Here is a 24,648-nt window from a genome sequence, read left to right on the forward strand (position 1 = left end):
GCCTTCATCATCCAAATTCTCTCTACTATACTGATGAGAAGCATTTATTTAGCCTAGAGAAGATAATATTTGAAGACTAGAGATAGAAAAAAAAATTAAAGTCACTATTTTCTAACATGTATGATTCATATTATCTTTTTAATACCTTAAGATCAACTCTAAGACGAGCTTTAACCAAAGGAGTTGATGTGACTTGTTCGCAATTCTAATTTTGTATATAAAATATGAAACAGCTTTTCAACATTTTCCTTCTGAAGTCTAAAGTAACTTAATTAACTTAAAAATCGTTTGATGACTGTAACATCAACTGTGGAATAGTAGAGTTCAGAAAGAATTTTTGCTAACTTCTCAGGCCTATCTCAGGGATTTGGATAATAAATTTCATGGCAGAGTTAAGCTACTACAGGACTTTCTGGCCATCTGTTTGTTGCATTTAAGTAATTTAACTTTCAGGAAATGAAACATTTGGTCAAATATAGGAAAGAATAGTGTCTATTCACACATTACAGATTGATGACATATCCATGGGGTGAATATAAGTTGTTTCGAAGACTGGGAGGAAATGCCATTTGGAGATCAAGACAAAAATTCTCCTGACTCAAATTGCAAAGAGAATTCTTATGTAATTAATGGAAACTAGTCACTAAAAGCAAAGGATTTTATAAATGCAGCAATATTTTATAAAATCATTTAATTAAAAATTTTAGTTTATGTGTACCTTCTATTTTATGTTACTTTTTTGGGGATTTGTATTAAGGAATATTTAATTTGTACTTATAATCTTTGATTCTAATAGTTTTGCTTTATTGTAAATCTAGCATTGCAAATTCATTCTATATATTTAGCTGTGATAAATTAATGTCATGTGTTCCCCTTCTTCTACCTTCAGGATTATTATACTCAAACATATGAGAGGTAGGAAAGAGAAAAATTAGAATCAATGTATCTTTTCAACGAATTATTTAGGATTCAGCCTTAATGTGGGAACTTCTGTAAGTGGTTTAGGTCATACTGGGACAGAAAGAAAGAAACTTCAAAGTGAAGAATCCAGGATCTAAATTCTAAATAGCATGCAGAGCAGACAGAAGAATATACCACAGCACAGTGGTGCACAGCGATGGGGGTGGGGAAGAGAGGTGCCTTTCTTGGAGGCACAGCACCATGGCAACGGCTTTGTTGATTCTCATTCCCGGATGAGGGATAAACATACCATCTTATGAATTTTCTAAACACAGTCTCTTACAATTTATGCTTCATTTACTGGTCCTGGAAGTCATAATCACCTAATGCCTTATGAAGGGGACACAGTGTGTAACAGTACCTTGATAGATGCTGAAAAGTCATCATGTAGAGAGCAGATGATTATAAAAAGACTTGTGAAAGATAATACCCAAACTGACACAGTAAACTCAGCTATCTCTCCTAAATTCTCTCTTTAGTTTGATAATCGGAAATTTAAAGTAAGTGGCAGAAAAGAACATTTCCTTTTGTGTTTCACCTAAAGGAGGCTACATTAAACTAAGTATGAACTGCCACAAACTGGCACCTTCTAATTTGTCCTCTCCTGTCTTCCCTTGTGCTGTATTTTTAAACTTCAGTGATGGCAGAGGTGCCTGTACTGTGAAGTCAACAGGTGAGGGCTGTGTTACACCATGTGAGAGCCCTGCTGATATAACATGAGGATGGAGATCGTTTGGTTGTTGCATGTGAATGTATCCCTATTTCATGTTCCGTTGGCAAAAAGCCTACAATTTAAATAGGCTCATACTCTAGTGGTTATATTTTTGGAGGTAGCATTTTGGGGGGAAATTTCATCTGTTAAAATTTTAGAAATGCACATTGATAATAACCTAGAACCAAATAAAGCTAACATATACTGTCAGAGGAATAAATGCACCGATATTACTTCAATAAGACGGGATGTAACAATCCACCCTCCTGTGAATAGGTATCACTGGCTGACATTTAGATCAATGCGGCCACAACCAAATTTAACCTATTAGACTCTGAGAACTCAGAAATGATCAGATCATTCCTGGTAAAAATTGTTTGCCTATACCATCCATCAGAACTGGAGTGTAATGTTACTTTTTTTCTGTGGCACTAATTAGCTCAGATTGACCCGGGTTTAAATAGTTCAAAATTTTGTGGAAGAAATAATAAGTTGAAGCATCTCCATTGACTGCTAATGACAATACATATATTGTGTCTGAATATCAAGAAAGGGAGTCAACTTTTAGGTGGCTGGATTATAATGCAAAATTTACCATTATATATATATATATTTTCATCTTAAGTTAGCTGTAAGTCCTCTGCATTCTATTAAGTAACAGTGGCGCAAGAAAAAATTTTTTAAAGGACCAGTTCAATATTTGCATAGAAGAAAAAAATCAGGTGACACCTGATATAAAACTTCTGTATTCACATATATCCATAAACCTATATACAACCCTCTTAGTCATTCTGCACTTCATCTCTTCTGGAAATGCTTTAATCTAGCTTTAGATTCTAGGGCTGAGCAGACACATGATAAATAGAATGAGTCCTCTCCTTTCCTTATAAAAGGAGAAGAGACCAAATGCAGAGGGAGAGGAGTATGTAAAAAATATACTTAAAAAACCCTTCCATCATCTCTCATGTTTCTAGCCTTTCTTGACTTTTCAGCAGGTAGAAACAGTATAAAAATATGTGATATTTTCTACTCATCACCAGGAAACTTTCAGATTAGAGGTATGAATGAGAAATTTAAAAAGCAAAATCTAGATTCCTAAGCCCACCATCTAGAGTCATACATACACTGAGGTTTCACTGGCATTGATGTTTGTATATGGGTGAAATTGTTACTATAATTTTTGGTGGTCGAGGGAGTGATTTCTATCAAAAGAAAGACCCTTACACAGCAAGGATCCTGTATGCATCCTAGTATCTATCCCCTAGCCCCCGACAAAGGCCGGAGTTTCAAGTTGAATTTAGGCAAAAGGACATAATATTTGAGAACAAGCAGCAAACGCTTCAAAGGCAGAAAATTAATAACTGATTGTTACCTTTTAAAAAAATCAGTGTTAGTAAACTTTCTACCCATAAAGTGTGACCCCCTTTCCTCTATGCCATTACTGTTTGTTTTTAGCGGAAAGGCAAGAATTAAAAGAATGGCATGTTAAAATAAGGAAATTGGAATTTGTAGGTCAAGGTGTGTTTACTGTACATAAAAGTTAAAAAATGGATCAAATATCTGGATAATTTTTTCTATTTGCTACAAAAGCATGGCAATGGAGACAACATCTAGAAAACTTTTTTATTTCCTGTTAACCTGCCTGATTGGAAAGATGAACACATGAATCCCGTTTACCTTGGCGTTAGATTTAAAGTGTAACTTTTAACAATTCATATCACTGTAGCCCAGTTACTATATTTAAATGTCAGCACCCCAGAAAGCATAACATTCTATTATAATATGTGTATTATAATTATGTGTAGACACATAATCTCTCTGATGTCTTAAGTACTGGATATTGGGAACTGGAGTGACCATGTAAAGTCTACTGTACAGGGTTAGAAGACAGAACGTTATGTGCAAAAAGGTCAGTTTGTGATATCTTACATTTGTGTAAGAGTTCTGTGGCACTTAACTGGCATATTATCAAAATTTAAAAAGTTCTTAATTATGGGGCATCTCAGAATCTTTAATAAGTGGAAGACTATTCACTTCCAAGATGTAGATGACCTGGATGTAGTACACAATATTTTCTTAACTGTATTCATGAGAACATCTTAACCCCCACCCGCTTCCATGAAGGAACTCAAAAGACACGATCTTCCAAAAATATGCTGGGAAACATTCATTGAAAAAACATTTTATAGGAACTTCCCTGGTGGTCCAGTGGCTAAGACTCCACGCTCCCAATGCAGGGGGCCCAGGTTCGATCCCTGGTCAGGGAACTAGATCCCACATGCTGCAACTAAGAGTTGCCCCAACTACAGATTCTGCATGCTGCAACTAAAGATCCTGCATGCCGCAACAAAGAAGGATCCTGTGTGCCGCAACTAAGACCCAGTGCAGCCAAATAAATAAATAAATAAATAATTAAAAAAATAAATATAAAACACTTTATATATTATTTAATTTAATCCCCCCAAAACATTCCTGTGAAGAAGCAAGCACACCAAGTCAGATGAATTCTAAGCCATAATTAAGGAAACAAAAAGAGGGTTGCCAAAAAATGGAAAAGCTTTGACTGGAACCTGACTTTCTGACACTAAGTTTTCACTATGACTAATTTCTTATGGAACACAATACCTATTCAGAAAATTTTCTAAGTTTGTTTTCTTTTCCTTATAATAGATCTTTGTTTTATTTTTCCCTCTATCTTAGATATATATATACACATAATCTGTGGGCTTTATTTATTGGAACGTGCAGAAGATAACAAGATTACTTTAGAGCTGCAGAACATGTCTTCAGAAGAAAGAATTTCACTAAAATTCTTCATGCAGTAATATAAAAAAGAAAAATATTTGAAGAAATATGATGAACATATAAGATGAAACAAAAGAAGTATAAACTAACCTCTCAGTACACACAAAAGACAAAGAACTCAAATTTTGCATATTTTTCCTAGAGAAAGAAAAGTTGACTCTTTCATGATTTAAGTAAAATCACCAGTTTGTGCAAATTTTCATTTTCCTACTCATATTTAGCAATGTTGTTCTCTGGTTTTCTATCATGATTACCTCTTTTCCACCTATTCTTGATGGTCTTTTTAGACTAAGAGAACAAAGCCAGGTATTTACAAGATGTATATTTAATCTTGTTCTGTGAAGATAAATTACCATGTTTTGTAGTCAAAAAGGAATGCATGCATGTGCAGATGGGGCAAATTCTGGACAAAAGATACAATGAGACCGAAAAACCCATCTGCCACTTTTGAAGAGCTGGGAGCAAAAGCAGGGGGTAGGGAGCAAAAGCAGGGTACTGCACATGCCCCCTGCACACAACACTACCTAAGGGGGGGCAAACCACCTACGCACCCCTCCGCCCGAACACTGGATACATCCCTACCCTCACCCCATATAAGGAACCAACTCGCACCCGCCTTGGGGAGCGAGCAAGGGAAACTTGCTTGTTTTCGTTCCCCCCTGCTGCAGCAGGGGTCCCAAATAAAGCCTTGCCTGAAACAAACCAAAAAAAGGAATTAAGGTAAGGAATACTTTACTGTCTTATTGGCATGCTCTGTGATTCTGTATCCCTCTGTTTCCTTGAGCTGTGGCTACATAATTTGTTCAACAAATATTTACTGAGTGTCTGTCTACCAGGGTCAGGCATATGTTAATGTATATATGTTCAGCTTTACCCCAGGATTTGAGTCAACTGTGTTCTCTGTTACAATGAAATTATGTGTCTCTATGTTCTCTATTTAGGAAATTCTCAATATAAAGTTATTTGAACTTGTTCCTAGGAGCTAGATTTACAACTTAGTGGTGGCAATACTAGTAGTATAATTTTGGAATCTTTACTATATGCTAGGCACTAAGAATTTCACAAAATTATCACACTCAATTCTTATAACATCTGTTCAAGGTTTCTGGATAAGCAAAGTGAGAGAGAACTTAAAGTAACTTATCCAAGCTCCTAAGACTCTTAAGCCTGATGTGAGAACCCAGGCAGTCTAACCTCAGAACTTAGGCTCTCTAAACTCTATGTTATCCATTGCCTTAATGCTTTCCTTGTACTCAAATCCATTTAGGACCTTTCCTGCCTGTTCTAACTAGTATACTTCAGGGGCCACGCTACTTAAGCCTCCTCACTTGGCTCTCAGAGTGCATTTGAGCATGTTGTCTGGATTTCTGAATGCTGCCTTGTCAGTCTTCTCACTGCAGTGTCCTCTGTACCTGTTATGACATCCACCTTGACAATTTGGATTCCTCGCCTTCCTAGCTGGAAGAACTTCTTCCTTACAGCTTATTCTGTTTTTAAGCTCATGAACCACCACAGTGTTGTTCTGTGTTACCAAATCCCCTCCTGATCTTGAGGTTCCATTGCCTTTAAAGGTATCACTCTGACATGTTCTCTGATTTCCTTTGCATCCGATGCCCAATTTTCCCCCCCAGGTCTAAGTTTCTGAGACAGCTGTAAAGTAACATCTGGAACAATGAGCAGCCAATCTACAAACTCTTCCTCCTCATAAAACATCATAGTTTTCTAATTAGAGCCTAAAATGGAATTATTTATTTATACAAGAACGGGGGCATTTTGACTGTCACAACTAGCTGAAAATAGCTTCTAACAAAGTTTTCTTGCCTTTAAACTTTCTCCTCTATAATATGTCATCCTCAAATACTGATCTGATCATAACAATTTCTTTTTCAAGATAGTTCAATAATTCACAATCACCAAAGCATAATAAAATCCAGTTGACTTGGCACAATATCTAAGGGTCTCCATGAACTCACATGAAAGCCATTTCCCAGTCTTACCTAAGCGTACCCTGTCCTTTCACAGCAGTCTCTAGACTATGGTAGGCATACTCTTGGGGAACCAGAAGATGTTAAAGATATGTGAGCAGACGGATAGTTTTAAGACAATGTGCTTTGTTTACATTTGTGTCTCTACTGCTTGGAACATGGTGAGTACTCAATAACTATACTTTGAATGAATGAATGAATCTTAACAGTCTATAAATATTCTTCTAATACAGATCTATTTGAGAAAATCCCTACAGTCTTCAAATTCTCCATCCCCAAGGTTCCTTTCAGAATACTTTTTCTTCCACTTTCCAAAAGGAAGGCATGCTTCTCACACATTCCAAATATTACTAGGGTACCTTGCCATGGGGAAGAAACTTGGGAGAAAAATAAAAGGAAAATTTGAAACATTGTGTTGATATGAAGTGAATGACTCTAATAACTTGGAAATCAGTTCTTTTGCAACTTAGTTTCTAATTCATGCTTTCACCAAAATTAGAGAAGCATTTAATAGATTTATTAACAGAGAGAATTAAAAGAGAGAGGATGAATTTTGAAGATAAATCACTGGGATAGTTTTGTCTTGTTTTGGGAGGGCTTACAGCTGGGCTCCTACAATTTAGAAAAACGAATAAAGTCGTTGCTGAACTCTGTTTAATTCAAACAATAAGTAATAATCACCCACCAATTTATGAACTAAATTTTTTTAAATGTCATTAAATAATGTATTTTCAGCAACATTTCATTTTTTTATGTTTAACAAACATAGATCAAATTTTTTAGAATATTTATCTTGCTGGATAAAGGGTTTACTAATAATAACTGTAATGATAAATTCATCCAGGAGAATGCTTTAAACATTTAGTGTTGTAATCAAGAAATTTAAAAATATATACTTATGTTTACTGCAAATAAGTATGAAAGGGGGACCAGTAAAAGACTTTTAAGTATAAAAATACATGACATTGGAATACAGTTCTGTGGGAAAAGTGTAACGTAGTCAAAGAAAACAAGGAATGCTATAAAATAAACTATTGCTTAAAAAGCCTATGCATGTATTTTTTTTTTTTTTTTTTTTTTTTTTTTGCGGTAGGCGGGCCTCTCACTGTTGTGGCCTCTCCCCTTGCAGAGCACAGGCTCCGGATGCGCAGGCTCAGCAGCCATGGCTCACGGGCCTAGCCGCTCTGCGGCATGTGGGATCTTCCCAGACCGGGGCACGAACCCGTGTCCCCTGCATCGGCAGGCGGACTCTCAACCACTGCGCCACCAGGGAAGCCCTATGCATGTATTTTTAAAATGATTGTTAAAAAATATCAAATGTTTCTGATATTTAGATTCTAATGAGTATATTTAAATAAGTTATATAGCAGCTCATTTTCAAATATCAATATTTTTGGTACAGTACAAAATTAAAATTTTTAAACTTCTGACAAAATAGTTCTATCTGTCAACTTAAAAATACACAAGCAGAAATAAAGGTTTCTAGAATTCTTTCTGAGGACACATGAAATGGTTTAAAGACACTCTTTTAAAATGATCTAGTTTTCTACTTACATTTCATAGTATATTTATTTTATTAAGGTGGCCCCTCAGCCTAATAACCCTTTCCAACATTTCTTTGGTTACCAAAAGTCTGCGAATCTTTCAAGATTTCACCAATGCTGTATTTCTCTTTGAAGTAATCCTTCATTCCAATGCCCTGACCTCTGTCATAATCCATGACTTCTTTTCTTTTTAACATCTTTATTGGAGCATAATTGCTATACATTTTTGTGTTAGTTGCTGCTGTATAACAAAGTGAATCAGCTATATGTATACGATATTTCCACACCTATCCTGACTTGTAGCTACTTGTATCTATCTGCTCAAATAGATGATAAACATCCTAAAATATTTCATTCATTGTTATATGACCCAGAGGCCCAGTAAATCGCTTTGTATCAAGGAAGGAAGTGCTTCAGGGTACTGCTGAATGACATAATATTTTTATTAATTGAAGGTAAAGGATACTAGGCTTAGAAACTGGAAGAATGATGGCAAAATAGACAAAATTAGGGAGAGAATAACTTGCAGGGAAAGACATTAGGAATAATCGTTTGGTTTTCGGCTGGTTGGTTTGGGCAAGACTGGCACAGCAAAGTGGAGATGTCCTAAGGTCAGAAACAGGAGACTGAAGTGTCTGTGAAAGAACGGAGCTCAAGAGATAAATTAAGGAATGACCTGTGAAGAGATGACAGACAACTCTCTTAAAGTGGATGAGCTCACTCTGGGAATGAGTTCCAGATTAGCATAAATCATTTAGATGAACAGAAGAAGTTCAAGAAGAAGGATGGAGCTAGCAGGGAAGGTGAAACGGGGCCTGATAAGTGCAGGGATGAAGAGAGGAGTGAGATTTAAAAAGGAGCAAATGATCAACGCTGTTGAAGGACTGAGACTAGTCAAGTAGGGTAAAGACTAAAAAATAGCCAAAGGGTGATAGTTGAGCAGAGGTAGAAGACCAAAGGGCCTTGTATTTTAAGAAAGGTGTGGAAATCAAGGAAAGGAATTTATGAATAAGAATGGAAAGTAGCATAGAGCAGAAATCTGAAGTGTGGCAATATAAAACGTGCTGCACTTATGAGAGGTGGCAGACATATCGAGCTCACAGTTTGTTATTGCTGTTATTTTGTTTTAAAGTTAAAATGGGAAGAGGACTGCCTCACAACAGAGAAATAAGAATGATGGGGGAATTTTAGGAGATAAGTGCAAGGGAATACACTTAATTGATGGCCTGTAAAATTCTTACATATTTTTTTCCTACATTTTGCATTCAGCATCTTTACAATTCCAAAATGCTTTAATATACTGTATCATAAACAGAAGCTCTAGTATTGTTCCTTAGATAAATAAGTTGATATTTAAGATAAAGAGGAAAAATAATAGTAAATCAATTAGAATTAAATTCATAATAGTAAATCAATTGAATATACAGAATTATATTCAAATCAAATAGAATATAATATTCATATATTATATTCAATAATAGTAAATCAATTAAAAATGATAGTAAATCAATTAAGTATTATCCTAAAGCTTTTTATGCATTGTGATACTATGTTAGAAAATAAAAATTAATTTAGACCAAACAAGCCTGTTTTGATAAATTATATTAAATATATCACGCCCATATCACTTATTTTAGATTTTAAGTTTCTAAGCCTTCTAAGATGTAATTGCATCTCCTCGTAAAAGTCAGTTTTCTGTGATACCCTTAATAATCGTAAACTATCTTTTTATTCTTATTTTGTTGACATGAATAGAAAAAACAGTAATTTCAAATTTACCTTTTAAAAAATCAAGACACAACTTTTAAAATAACAATATAAATAGGATCTTCTAGGAATTTTTGAACCAAGTTTAACATCTACATTAACTAACATTCTTCTGAAACATAATAATAATAATAATAATGAAACATTTAGAGATAATGAAAATAGCTACTCGAAAAGATATAAAGGATAACTATGCCAAAAGATTCACACTTGCCTTAATTTTCCAACTATTCAAAAATATCTAAAGAGCTTGGTTTTCCAATGACTGAATCAGACCTTGGAAAGTCTTCATATAGGTTACGTAAAGAAGATGAAATAGAAAAAGAAAGAAGTCTACTTTTTTACACATTCTGCATTTATACAACTTTGAAGTTTTCTATAAGCTAAGGTGCTTTTTTTTTACAAAAACAGAAACAAATCAGAATTCGATCAGAGGACTAACGGAACTGCATGAGGGGAATTTTCTCCCATCAGCCATTTCGGCCCACTTGATCCCCTCTGGAGAATCAGAAAGAGGAATGGGATGGGGCAGAACTTATCAGACTCCAGGTATAACCATAAGCCAGGAAAACAGCTTTCATAAGCTACAGACCACAGGGCAGAGAGTACCAAATGCTTCTGGGTATCACTTTTATATCCAGAGGGACAGAATTCTGTTCCTCAAGATTAGTAAAAGAAAACCTTCCCCACCATTCAGCTGATTTCAATCATGGTACTTTTCCTGAACATATCACTTAGTGAGTCAGAACCCTTCCCTTATCTCTTGCCTCATTACCATTTTGTCTTTTCAGGATCAAAAAATGAGTTCTTTCTTTTGATAAGAAATATAAAGCAGAGGAATGAGGGATTTCAAAGAACGAAACACACACAATCCTTCTTAACTAACCAATTAACCACTAATAGAAAATAGAGTCTGGACTTTTGCTACCTGGTTGGATACTATGTATCAACATGTCTTCTTATGTGACAGGATGATGTCTCTGTACAAGTTTAATTCAACCCACATTCATTCAACAAATATTTGCTAAATACCTAATGTTTGTCAGGAACAATCTCTGGTGTTTGGGATACAGCAGTAAACAAAACAACAATATCCACCCTCCTGAAATGTATATATTCCAGTGGAGGGGCTGGGGTAGGGGATGGGGAAAGAAACCCACAGCAAATATAATAAATGAAATTCTGTAATAGGCTAGAAGATGATAAGTGTCATGGGAAAAAGAGAACATAGGTCAGAGTAATTTCTGAGGAACAAGTTTGAAACAAATGTCAACTTTTGATAAAGTATGAACTCCTGAACCTCATATATTTATGCCAAGCCTTAATAAGACTCCTTATACAGGTTTTGTAATTAAAAATTCTACACGTAAGTATGTTGCAAACATCAGACTATAAGTAAGCCTGAGTAATACAATTTAAAGACTCGTGACAGGAAGGACTTGTGTGTTTTTGTCCCCACTGTATCCACTGAGCCTAGAACAGTGCTTAGCTCATGATATGTACTCAATAAATACGAGTTTGATGGAGGAAGTGAAATATGGTTGGGGACAATGGGGATGAGTGATAAGTGATGAGGATTCTTGAGATTTCAGGCCATAATATAAGAGCTGCTCAAACTCTTCATATGCTCAAGGGGCAGAATTTGACTTTCAACCTAAGCAAACTCTTTTTTCACATTATAATGAAATTTTTGCCAAATGTATGTTTACTGCATCTGAGTTGTTGATTGCAGCTACTCTTTTGCAAAGGAGATGGAGTCGGTTTATGGTGTATTTTATTTTTCTACCTTACTACAGAGTCAGCAGCTGATAAAGTGTTGACAGCCTCAGGAAAGCCAATTAAAGGGCTATACACAGAAAATTAGACCTTCCTCTGCAGCTGCAATAAAATGTAGAAAGATATAACCATCCATGTTAACTGCGAAACTCCTCTTATGTCCTGAAAGGAAGGATAAATGTTTATCCTTATGCCAACTGTGGCAAGCTGCAAAGGAATCTGCCTTCAGGACACTATGTGAGGGTGGAGACCAGGACAGCAGGGTCCAAGTGTGGAAAGATGTCATTTGCAGCTCAATGTTGCCAAATTAAGAATTAAAAAAAAAAAAAAAGAATCTGATTAGCAAGCACTAAGCTATGAATCTATGAATTGTCAGCTTAAGACCTGTAGTTATCTTCTTCCAAGAAAGCAGAGAACACTGTGGTAGTTCTCTGTGTTACATTAGTTGTCCAAAAGCACAAGAACATCATCTTTAGAAAATATGAGTCCCAGAAAAGTTTATGTCATTTTTTATGTACAGAAGCAATTATTTTCAGTTGTCTGTACACATGAGCTCCTTTAGGGCAGAAATCATATCTTTTTCAACATTTTATTGTATAAACTCAATAAATGGCAGTTACATGAAACAATAAATGAAGAAATGTAATCTGTTTTGCTTTGCTAGCAATGTTCAAATGAAAATTATTCAATAAAACTATAAATTAGAAATTATGATCAGCTTGCATGACAAGGAGAGAATTATGGAAGTTATATAAAAATGAGCACTTTCAATGGTCTAAATTGTCTAGACTAGATAGGTATGTTGACCACATTTAGCAAACAACTGCTCCATTTCCTTTTGATCTGCAGAAAAAGTTTTAATCGTTACAGAAATTATATATATCACATAATACCTTTTATTAACAAATTCTAGCTTTAAAAAGGGACTGGCTTTAAAAATGAGAAGAGTTAAGGAACAGTCTCAATATTAAATAAAAGGCTTACAGTGAGACACAAAGAGTACATTAATAAGATCAAGATCATCTGATTCTCGGACATATATTACTCTTTTACCTGATATGCTGACAGCTACGTACTCAATTCATATAATTATCACAGCGTAAAGGAGGAATGTTTATGAAGGCAAGGTCATTGATAATGTAAAACAAAATGGTCTCAGCGTGCCCACTATGAGCAAATGCTGAAACATTACCCATTTAATGAGAATTAAGAATACATTAAAACCTAGAATTAAGTACATGAAAAAAAAAAAAACGCTGCCTAGACTCAGGAAAGATACTACATAGGCTACAGTTTGATGCTTGATCTGCCTTTTCAGTTATTGAAAAATGTTCCTAAATATCTATGCCACAGATATTTGGATAACTTTTCTTTGTTTTGCAGAAGTTGAGGGGACATTTTATAGCCCCTACATAAAAAACAAAAAAGTACCTGAAGAATTGCAACCTCATTACGAAGTTGGCTTTCTTGTTTTGTTGGAAATCTTAACTTGTCAATGATCTTAATAGCTACATCTCTTCCTGTTTTACGATGTTTTCCTTTAAAATAAAAAAGAAATATTAGCATAATCTTATTATATATCATCTCTATTAAAGGATAGCAGAATTTATAAAAATCTTTTGGAATTATAAAAATGCTTTACTGAATAACATTTCTGATGAACACTGACTTATATCCATAAAGATTTCACTTCTTAGCTCCATTTTCTACATCAAATATGCACTATAAAATTAGCCACAATTTACAACACAAAAGAATTAGGACATTAAAAGCTATTTGTATGAACAGCCTGATATTTTCTTGTAAAATATATGTTTTAGAAACAGGATACTGAGCTACTTGATATAGAAAATATTCATACCATGGGCAAAAGTCCTCTCCTTAAGAAAGTATAATTTTAAAGTCCTAAAAAACGAATGTATGTTATAATGGAAAGAATAAAAGTCTTGGCTCTGTCCCTTATTAGCTTCATGATCTTGAGCAAATCACTTAAGCTTTCTGAGCTCCTCATCTTCAATGGTAGGGTTGTTGTGAGAATTAGATGTAATAAGATACGTACAGTACACGGAGTGCCCAGATAACTATACACACTCAAAAATATGAATTATCATCATCATCATCATTGTCATCACCTGACAGTCCCTTTACATACATCACATCCCATTTAATTCTCACAGAAAGTTTTCTAGGGAATCACAGGGTACCCTCAAGCTTTTAACTCCTACACTACTAGATTATAGAAGGTATAGAATATAGGAATGCTAATTGAATTTGAAAATGAACCTAATTACTAATTTTTTTGGTCACATACAAACTAACTTGAAATTCCATTATTTCTACATTTGGTGTAAATCTAGTGTTCCTTTCCCCTACATCCCACTTTCACTATTCCTTCCAACTCCTTCCAGAATACCTCCCTTCCCAACTGACAAAACTATTGTCTTGCTTTCATGTTCTCTACTTTCTTCACATCACTTCTTAACTCTTTGACTCACTGCAATCTCTATTCCAATGCAGACTTTTATTGCATCTACTGTCTTCAAGGTTGCAGCTTCTTTTGTCTCTATGCTTCTGTCACTATGGCAACTGACCTCTCTTCTGTGACTGTTCTTATCTGCCTCATCCCATATGTATCCAGACGTAACATTTTTTTTTAACATCTTTATTGGAGTATAATTGCTTTACAATGGTGTGTTAGTTTCTGCTTTATAACAAAGTGAATCAGCTTTACAAATACATACATCCCCATATCTCCTCCCTCTTGCGTCTCCCTCCCACCCTCCCTATCCCACCCCTCTAGGTGGTCACAAAGCACCAAGCTGATGATCTCCCTGTGCTATGCGGCTGCTTCCCACTAGCTATCTATTTTACGTTTGGTAGTGTATATATGTCCATGCCACTCTCTCACTTTGTCCCAGCTTACGGAGGCCTCTTCCTATGCCTGCTCCTTCACTGTTGGATGTTACAAATTACCTGGCACCTGCTGGTTTCTCTAACCTCATTTCTTATCCCTGTTTCACCTCCACACTATATGCAGTTATGTATATTTACCATGCTTTATATACCATTATTTTTTTGCATGCACTTATTACACTGCAGAAGAATTTTCTGTGTAGTACTTGGTCTCCTCTATTATATTGTTATGCCTTAACAAAAAGCACAATGGTTGCTGACTTGATAGATTTTCTATCAAAAAAAAATTTGTGCATTTTATAAGAATCAAAATTACTTTTAAAATAGAGTAGAATTTAATTAGCTTTTAAATAAAAAGCACAATATTATACTATGATAAATAATATTGAGTGAGACACTGTAATTATTTCAGAGCACCCCAACCTCACCAAAAAAAGATAATCTGTTACTGATTATATTAAGGAAATGGAAGTTATGATGTCATTTTATAGGGCAGGTGAAACACTGATATTAAATCTTTCTTAAAGACTTGAAAAATGTCACTGAACTGGCTAGAATCAAAAACAGCAGAAGCTTTAACTAAATTCACCAAATAGCTTGACAATAAGAAAAAGGTAAAAATTCAGTATTTTACTTCAAAAATGTAAAAAATGCAAACCTTACCAAAATACATAATATTATTAAAGATGTTAGAATTAAAGAATTTTTGAATGGACTTCTATAGCATTCTGATCAAATATGCTAAGAGGAAAAGGAATCTTTATGATTACAGCTGCCTTGTTTCTCAATATTTTGTCTAAATAAACCAATATTTAACCAGTATAGTGTATAGAGTTTGTCAATATTTAAGCAGAAGTTTGTTGATATTTAGTAGTAGAAAAATTTCTCTTTCAAAACAGAAAGGTACTGAATTTCCATTTAGTGACTACCTCAAGAGAAATTTCTAAAGCGGTAAAACACAGAGAGACATACATAAAAACGTATCTACATATAAGTCTTTTATATTTTTCTTGGAGATATTACTTTTCTAAACAAAAATGCTAAAACTTTAAATTAATAAAAATACTTAGTGAATTAACCTACCTCCATAGACAATTCCAAACTGCCCAGAACCTAGTACCTCATCAGGAAAAATCTGATAAACTGTGCTGATGTCCTATAGGTGCAAGTCCAGAGAAAAGCAAACATGAAGTGGAACAAAAGATTAGTCCTAATAAACTCCATAATTTTATTAAATATATCATTAACACTGATAAATATTTTAAACATAAACAACTAAAATTTAAATGCTAGATGAAATCTACAATATAACTATAATATTAAAAACCCACTCTTCAATTTAATGTAATACTGTAATGTTGGACAACTATTCTAAACTTAAGCAGCAGAAATTTTCTAATGTTCAATTATATAGGTTTCATTAGAGAGAAAAAAGACTGAAAACTATATGTCATTTATATACATAATGTCAGTATTCAAAAAGTGATTCGCTTATTGCAATGGTTATTTAGAAACCTCACATTAAATAATCATGGTCACCAAGCATATGTCTGTGTGAGTCCTGATTCCAACCATTTCATTCTTTATGGCTAAAATGCTGTGGCTGCCTCTTTATCAATCATCCACATCCACATGAATTCAAACTGAAGGAAGAGGGGGCCGAATCACTGTGAGTGAGCCAGAGACACCACAAAAAGATGACAATCCACGATGAAATTCTCATCTGTGAGGTAACCAAACTCTTCTACTTTTACCACTTCTGGAGGTTAACAAGTCTCCAAATGTCTACTCTTTCCTTTTTGAAATAATAATTGCTAAGTAAAGCATTCTGTTTTAGATGACTATGCTTAGTCTGTGATTTTGATGACCACACTCATGAAAGCACAATGCAATACTTTTTCACTTTCAGTATTCCTATGACATCCTATGGAATTTTCTGCCTATCCTCCACCCTTGTACTCTTTGTCCTTTCAAAAATAAAAGTCCTGGACTTCCCTGGTGGTGCACTGGTTAAGGATCTGCCTGCCAATGCAGGGGACATGGGTTCGAGCCCTGGTCCGGGAAGATCCCACATGCCGTGGAGCAACTAAGCCCATGTGCCACAACTACTGAGCCTGCACTTTAGAGCCCACGAGCCACAACTACTGAGCCCGTGTGTCACAACTACTGAAGCCCGCACACCTAGAGCCCGTGCTCTGCGACAAGAGAAGCCACCGCAATGAAAAGCCCGTGCACTGCAACGAAAAGCAGCCCCTGCTCGCCACAACTAGAGAAAAGTCCACGTGCAGCAACAAAGACCCAACGCAGCCAAAAATAAATAAATAAATAAATTAAAAAAATAAATAAAATAAAAGTCCTTTTACATCACATCCTACCCTCTGCATATTCCATACATTGCTATCCTTTCCCTTTGTCCTTCCCTCCAGAAAACAACTACAAGTTCTCTCTATCCTGTGATCCCTTCAGAGTATCCATGGTTCAGAGTTTCTTGTCTGAAGACAAGAAAATGAATTAATACTACTCCAGTATTCTGAGTCCAAACTACTACTCCATCTTTCTCTGAAAGCTCCATGGCCACCCAGAATTTTCAGCCAAACAGGGTGGAAGAACCCCACAGGAATCTAGAATTTCCCAAGAGGCTTATAGGTAGATCAGTATTTCCCAAAGTCTTCTCTGGCTAAGCAAGAACAACAGGAACCTTCAGGTCTTAGAAATCTATCTCGTGATTGACAGAACAAGAATATGTCTAATTTTCATTACAAAGTTTCCCTAATTCTCTCAGTCATGTTTGGTTTTCAGTTTACTTTATGCCAATTTAGCAAAGGTTGCAAAGCTATGCTAGTGATGAATCGAGTTTCATGGAGTTTATTCTTTAAAAAATAGACTCAGATCAGTGTAAGGCTACAGACTTTTTCCTTTTGGTAACAGGCATAGCAATCAAAATAGAGGGAAAGATCGAGTCACAGGATGAGGTAGGAAAGGCCTTATTACTTTTGGGCTGCTTGCTACAGTGACAAAGTATAACCAAAAGAAGCAAACATATGACAGAGTGTACATTATTTCATAATATGTATGATCTATAATTTTCAAAAACTGAGCTGAAAAGATGGAGTTATGTGGCACAGCCGACTAGGGTGCTAGAATGTGGATCCATAAAATCTGATTTATGCAGCTTTCTGAGGTCTCCTTGTTAAGTACAAGTGACTGTAAGAGTATATGCAGCTCCTTGTCATACGACAGCACTTCTGGGTAGCAATCAAGGAATGAGAATAAGGACATGTTTAAGCTATTCATGCAACACAAATAATTTATTCCATTTTATCTGGTATTACATAGTATCAACCATTTAAAATTCCAGTACCAAGATGCGCAAACGTGAAAAATCAGGCATTGCATTATAATTGTTTACCTGAGATGAAAAATAGGTATTTAACTTTCCACACTGCAGAACAGATGATAGAAAATCACTAAGAGAATTGATACAATGTAATGTTTCTAAAATTTTATAGAAGAAAAACATCCAAAAGGACCCTATTTTATTTTTCTAGAAAACACTAAAAAATTAAAATTTCAGATCAATAAAAATGTATTTTATGATGCTCTTATTTTCAAATAAAGGATCACAGTACCAAGTTTTATATTAGTAGGTACACACTCACCACATTTTCTTGAATCTGGCAATTTGATACTGAAATACTCACAGAAATATCTCCTGGAAATACATGTTAAAAAATACACAAAATAAGTAAGAGAGATAATGGCAAAACAAGTAAATACATGCTTATTAATAAAGCTGCAGGGCTGTTTTAAAACCACAATAATTAGACTTTTCTAGAAAAATGTCTGTTAGAATGTTTCTTTCCTTTTACAGTTACAGATTGACTCTGTACTTGGCTTTGAAAAATAATATTTTGTCAGTTTAGAGTTAGGAGTCGTAAAGACTTGGGTTCAAATACTGGTGTGCCATTTCGTAACTCTGGTACATGCTGAGACAACTTAATGTCTCTAGGGCCTGATTCCCTCACCTGTAAAACAGGCTAATCATTAACATCCACCTATTGGGGTTATTTTAGGCATTAAAATAGAGACCTCACATAAAATGCTTAGCACCCAACTAGGCATATATATCCTATTAATATGTACATTGGTTGTAGAGATCAATTGAAAAGTTGTGATAGATCATCAGATAACACACTGTGATGTGAAAACAGAGGGCTTTTTGCCATAGGCTTCATTATTAACAGCCATTATAAGATTTTAAGTTGCATTTTAAATAGATACTCCTCTAAAATATCTTTTACAAATTCATCCTCAATACTTGATCCTGTTTGCATTTTGGTAAAATTTATCTCATTCTACAATGAACAGAGATTTCTTCCTGGGATAAAATGATCAAGAGTTTCCAGGTACTCTGCACACTAAGCATCCTGCCCAGAATAGCATATTAGGTGGTTTTGAGGACACATGTTAACTCACATTTGCAAATGGCATGACTGGCATTCCAAGTCAAGCTCAAGCTGACTAGATTACTTCTTCTTTTATGACCAACAGCTCTAGGTTTCTGCTATTGCCTAATATATTGGGTTGACATGCATTTGTTCAAAATTTTAATGTAAAATGAAAAATAAAATAGGATCATTTAATGAATGAGATATCTTAGTATGTGTAGCAGCAGCTTTTATTTGGAGACCCTATGTTCTAAAGATAGTCAGAAAACTAGCAGACTCACTGTGCACATTGGTTCCTGAACCTACGGAGGAACCCTTGGGAATAACGGGCATGAGGGCGTGCCGGATCGCCATCTCCCACATCCTGGCCACGTCTGCACCAATGCCGCTGGTGAGGACACTGCTACTTGGTGGTGGGCTGGAGGGATTGACCACATTTTCTCCCACATAATACACGACATTTGCTGTAGTGATCTCAAAACAGTGAGGATTGGCCCCGCCAAGGATTAAAGCTGATGGTTTTGCTTGTTCCAGAGATAAAATTTCTGATAAAGGAATTTCCTGTGGAAGAAAGAGTGTGTTAAACGCAGTTTATCAAAACTATGTAAACTTTCAAATAAAATTCATGCCAGGGACATGTGAGAAATGGCATTACAATCAGCCATCAAATGGTTTCATAAGACACAGAATATTACTAAGAAGAATACAAAAATACCTTTAGAAGGGGAAAATTGATCATCTCCTTTCTACAGAAAAATTCAAGTGACTTTTTTACTATGTTCATGTGGTAAGAATAAGTATGAATAAGAATAATAATTTTGAACCTGCATCAAAATCTAAGACTTACAATGTAAATGATAATTTTTATAATGGTGAGGTAAAATCACGACCCTTTTGAAATGCATTTGGGTATGTGCAGCTGTTTTTAAATTTCAACTATTCTTTAAGGCACTGAATGAATCATATAATTTGATTTGATAGATGTTAATATAATAATACAGCCACATGAATAGTTTTAATGAGAAAAACCACAGAGAGTGGTTTTAAAAGTAGTTGCTTTTTGTTTGTTTTGTTTTGTTTTTAACTTACATCTGCTTAGTTTTTTATTGAGTTAAGTATAAAAGCCCAGTTAATCAACTCATTAAATTGACGGTGAAGGCAGGACACTTGAACTACATTAACAGGATTTAAAAAGTGGTTGGTCTTTTAGTAGCTCTCTGGTAATCCCATACGCGCACACACACACATACACAAATTTGTACAGTACTCTGGATATAGGATTTCCCCCCATAATCTTATATAATGTGCTGTTCACAATCTGCAGTATTTTGAAAACTATATAAATTGGACATGACCAAATTAGAGATGTCTGATAAACTCTTATAAAGTACTTGGGAACTTCAGCTCTAGTCCTGAAAAGATCAATTTTAAACTATAAAAAAGGAAAATTCAATATAAAATCACAAGACTTAACAGACATCTTTGAAAAAAAAAATCGAATTGCAACTCAGTTTTCTACTTTTTCAAATATGACCGAGAGAAAAAGAAGTACAAGTAGTTATGTCTGCATTTTTTAAAAAAACTATTAACTGAGTGGACTTGGGGAAGAAAAAAAAAAAACTATACAGTATTATTGCACTCCACGAATATGCAGAATTCCAAAATGTGCCAGCACTGAAAAACTGCCTTGCATTGAGGTTTTCCAAGAGGTACAACGAGCCTGCCAAGAAAGCATCTGGTCTGTGCTAACAGCTTGCTGTCTTCAGTACAGGGCTTCATAATGTCAGTCATGCTGCTCTTGCAAAAATCCCTTAATGTAGAAGAGTATTCAGTGCTGATAGGTGGGGCTATGATCGATGGTGTGGGATTGAATCCATATGCACACTGAGCTTCATTTCATTGTCAAGAATTTGAACAAGCTGCTGCATGGATGGAAGGTGACCAGATTCCAGCTTAGACCACACAGGTACATCATTCAAAGTTATCTCAAATGCACCTGTTAACATACACTGGTTCTCAATCATGTTGCTCAAGAAGAAGACCATCATGCATGCATAGACCTTATTTTCTTGGCCTCACTGCCAGATGCTAGGAGCTTGCATGCCAAACAAAGCAAAAGGATCCTTGCCAACAATTATTAAGCCTAATTAATAGGCTAGCTTGAAGACTGACAGGAAAGATGCTATGTGTCTATATATTGGTTGAGGGAGGTAATTCTCTCCTTCAATGAGGATGCCTGGGTACCGCTGGCTAACAACCCGCGTGTACTCCTAAAACACCCACCTATAACCTCAGAAAACACAAATCTCGAACTTGAGCAGCGGCCCCGTGGCGTACTGCATCTTTAATCTCTTGCCAGGCATGCCGCCCAGGTTGGCCAAGGCATCGCTCTGGACCACCACTGACGCCGCCACCAGGAGAAGTAGCAGAAGCCTCATCTTAAAACAAGCCAGCCATTTCGGCCGCCCTCAGACTCTAAAAGTAGTTGCTTTTAAGAGAATATAGATACTAAAAAAATTGATCACCACATTGTGTTCCAGGAGGTATAGGGTGACTAAGAAATAATAACTTTTAAAACAATTTTTTAATTGAAAAGTTAACGAGGTCTCCTTTTTCTGTTAGATCTGTGTAAAGGGGCCATGGAGAATGACACCAACTATGCCTGAGCCTGCATTAATCTTGAAGGAGCAAGTATATACTGTCTTCAGTATGAATTTCTTTTGGAACCATGTTTTACTGGGTGATAACGTTATGCAACACCTGTATTATTTCATGTAGAGAGACAGAATGAAAATAGCTGACAAACTTTTTCTAGAGGAAAGTGTTCCTTGTGAATATTGACAATACATGGAGAAATCATATAATGTTTCTTAACCCCCAGTGATGTACTGCAAGGCTACAGATGCAAAACAAAACAAAGAAAGTTGGATAGAACAGATTTTAGGAATTTACTTTTCGCTAATCTTCTGTGACCTTGAATTTTTCAGTTAAAACACATCTCTGCTAAAATAGTCAGTTAAGCTTCTTCTCTCCCCCTCCCCCTCCTGCCCCACCATCACATGGGGCCAGAAGCATTCCACAGGGATATCTGAAATTCACAGATGACTAACAGGGGGTCACAACCTGATTCCCCCCAAATGTGTAAACTACAGAGAAGAAAAAATATCCCTTGGAGCAAGCTCCAAAAGAGTCATGTCTGTTGGATGTATTTTGTATTTCTGATACTCTACATTCCCATGAGAAAGAAAGAGGGGGTGTGAAACTTCAGTCAAGGAAACAGCCACCCTTACCTTGTAGTACCTGCTTCCTGTGTCATTTTGAAAGAGGGTAATACATTTGCTATCCAATCTCCAATAGTGCCGTTTCCGCTGAAACAGAAGTTGGATTTAGTATCTTTTAAAAACTTAAAAAATATCCAAGATAGATAAAAATCAAAACATTTTCCCACTGGGGACATAAGATTCGATGGTGGAAAGTGCATGGGCTTTGGACTAGGAAGACTAACACTCAATTTCAAGACTCTAGAAGGTGACTACTCAGCAAATGTGTGGTGAGTTTCTGTGTCTACATCCGAGAGTTATGAATAATAAAGGAGATGATGTATTAGCACCCAAGCAGTGCCTGGCACTTACTGCATGTATAGTAAATAGAAAACTCCATTTTAAAATTTATTTGATGGCTTGAAGAGCTAAAAGTGGATTTGTAGCTGTAATAAAATACAAAGGCTAAATAGGAGATATAATATTTATATATTCTTATTATTTTAGAACATAAGGCATGCCATGCTGATCCAGCCAGGTATTCTGGCTTCCATTAGAGATGGAAGAGCTCTGACTGTTATAGCAGAACTAAAGGATGTTCTGTAGGATGGCAAGGTTGACTCCATGGCATCAACTTAACAACATCAGGAGAGCGCATCAATAACTCGATTCTCTCTTAAGCTCACTGCAGATCTAAACTTCTATGATTTGGTGATCAGGTCCTTGTGTGTCTGTATGTGTGTATGTGTTTCTTCTTTTTAGACCAAAACGCCCTAATACTATTCTTGGTCTCTTCCACAACCTATCTTAGACCAGTCAAATACACTAAATGTGCTTCAAATATTTTACCATGTCTAGGAAGGACTGTATAGTATTCAGTTGAGTCCTACAGTAAGTCATGTAAATCTCCCTCCAGAAGAGAAGGCTGAGATTATAGCTAGAGCGATTAGGTTATAGATGTCCATTTATCTAAAGAAATGATAGGAATCCTATAGCTAGGGGGTGATGAGGAAAACACTACCAATAGCTGAGAAAGAAGCTTAGCACTAAATGTCAATTAGCTTAACTGAAACATACTCAAATTTCTTTCTCTCTTACACACATGCACAAACTCATTCATCAACTATTAGGAAAATAAGAAGTAATGAACTACTCAGACTATATGAAAAAATTAAAATGTGTTGTCTTTTATCTAATAAAATATAGGATTGCTGTATTTCTGAATAGGTCAGTTTTTTAAGTGAACACCTAAGGATCTAAGAAATATATAATAGTTATCATTGTTTCTTCTCTTCCTAAAATGCAGTGCTTTAAAAAAAAAAAAAACCTGAATCACAGAGGAGTGCTCTGAAAGCAAGCCTGTAAAATGACAGGCAAGACATTCATGTTCTTTGGAAAGCATCTCAAGTAATGGAGGGAAATGAGTTTGTTTCCCTGAGATTGCTGTCTACACTTTTCTCTAACTCAGTTGTTAGCTCAACTACTTGGGACACTCAGAGACTGTGAACGTGCTCCCCCAGTCCGGTGCCCTGCCTGCACTGAGGTTTGCTCCTGGTAACCCAGACATCCCACAGTCTTGACAGGGCATCAGCAGCTCCTCTAATTAAAGCTCACAAGACAAGAGAAAATTTCTTGCTGTGGATCTTACCAGTGTGTCCTTGCTGGTGTAGTGGACCATCCACCCTTCTTTCATCACCGTGCTGCTTTTCCTCTTCGTGTGTTTGACAGACTGCACTACTCTCATGAGTGGGATATTGTTGCTTGTTGATGGACTTGAAAAGTCAAAATATTTTAGGGAAGAAATGTTTTTAGATACAGATCTTCTTTTCCTGCATAAAACCTTATTTCAGCTATTTCAAAGTGAAAGTCAAAAAAAAATTTCATATCCCATTTTTAGTGAACGGTACTGCCAGAGTACCACAGTTCAGAATCTGGATGACTCTGAAGAGTGATAGGCGCTTTATATGTACACCTTAACAATTCCGAGGGAGGATAATAAGCACCTCTGTTTTCAGGCTGAACTGCATGGTGCTCAGTTTTGGGGTGAACATGGGGTAGATTACAGTTTTAGTGTACTGAGGCCACAGTATTCAGAATCACACATGAACGCTTATTTGCTTGCTACATATTACAGCCATAATATTAATCATTTAGAGATAATATCAGTTACTGTGAATTTCAGTCTCTCTCTGGATAATTTCACAAAAATTAGAATCTGCTGTTGAAACTGTCTTTTAAACAACTATTGCTCATGGAATTATGCCCATCCTTCGTGTCTTTCTTTCTCTGTCTTTTCTGTCTCTGTGTCTTCCTCTCTCCTTCACTGCCCCCAACCACAGGCCCCCCTGCCCACACCAATCTTTTGATACTGAAGAAATGTACACCTTTGAAAGACAGTGGGGTCATAAGACTAATATTTTCCAGTATTTAAAAAATATTTCTCATGCTATTGAATAGAATAAAATCCAATTATTTTAT

The 24,648-nt window shown here is 35.7% G+C and overlaps 1 protein-coding gene and 1 pseudogene across 2 annotated transcripts in view; both read right to left on the reverse strand.

Moving 5' to 3' along the window:
• Positions 1-24,648, reverse strand: part of PRKD1 (protein kinase D1) — a 339,086-nt gene that overhangs the window by 26,364 nt on the left and 288,074 nt on the right. Inside the window, exons 8-13 of the mRNA XM_081226889.1 lie at positions 23,819-23,942; positions 22,201-22,278; positions 19,192-19,471; positions 18,122-18,174; positions 15,546-15,618; positions 12,981-13,087 (exon numbers count right to left, since the gene is read on the reverse strand). Coding sequence (XP_081083015.1) covers positions 12,981-13,087; positions 15,546-15,618; positions 18,122-18,174; positions 19,192-19,471; positions 22,201-22,278; positions 23,819-23,942 — 715 coding nt within the window. The remainder of the gene's footprint in view (positions 1-12,980; positions 13,088-15,545; positions 15,619-18,121; positions 18,175-19,191; positions 19,472-22,200; positions 22,279-23,818; positions 23,943-24,648) is intronic.
• Positions 20,478-21,348, reverse strand: LOC308613409 (thioredoxin reductase-like selenoprotein T; annotated as a pseudogene). The gene has a single exon. The product of its transcript is annotated as a thioredoxin reductase-like selenoprotein T (transcript).

Source organism: Mesoplodon bidens, assembly GCF_964165515.1.
Source record: "Mesoplodon bidens genome assembly, chromosome: 3".
NCBI classification, from domain to species: Eukaryota; Metazoa; Chordata; class Mammalia; order Artiodactyla; family Ziphiidae; genus Mesoplodon; species Mesoplodon bidens.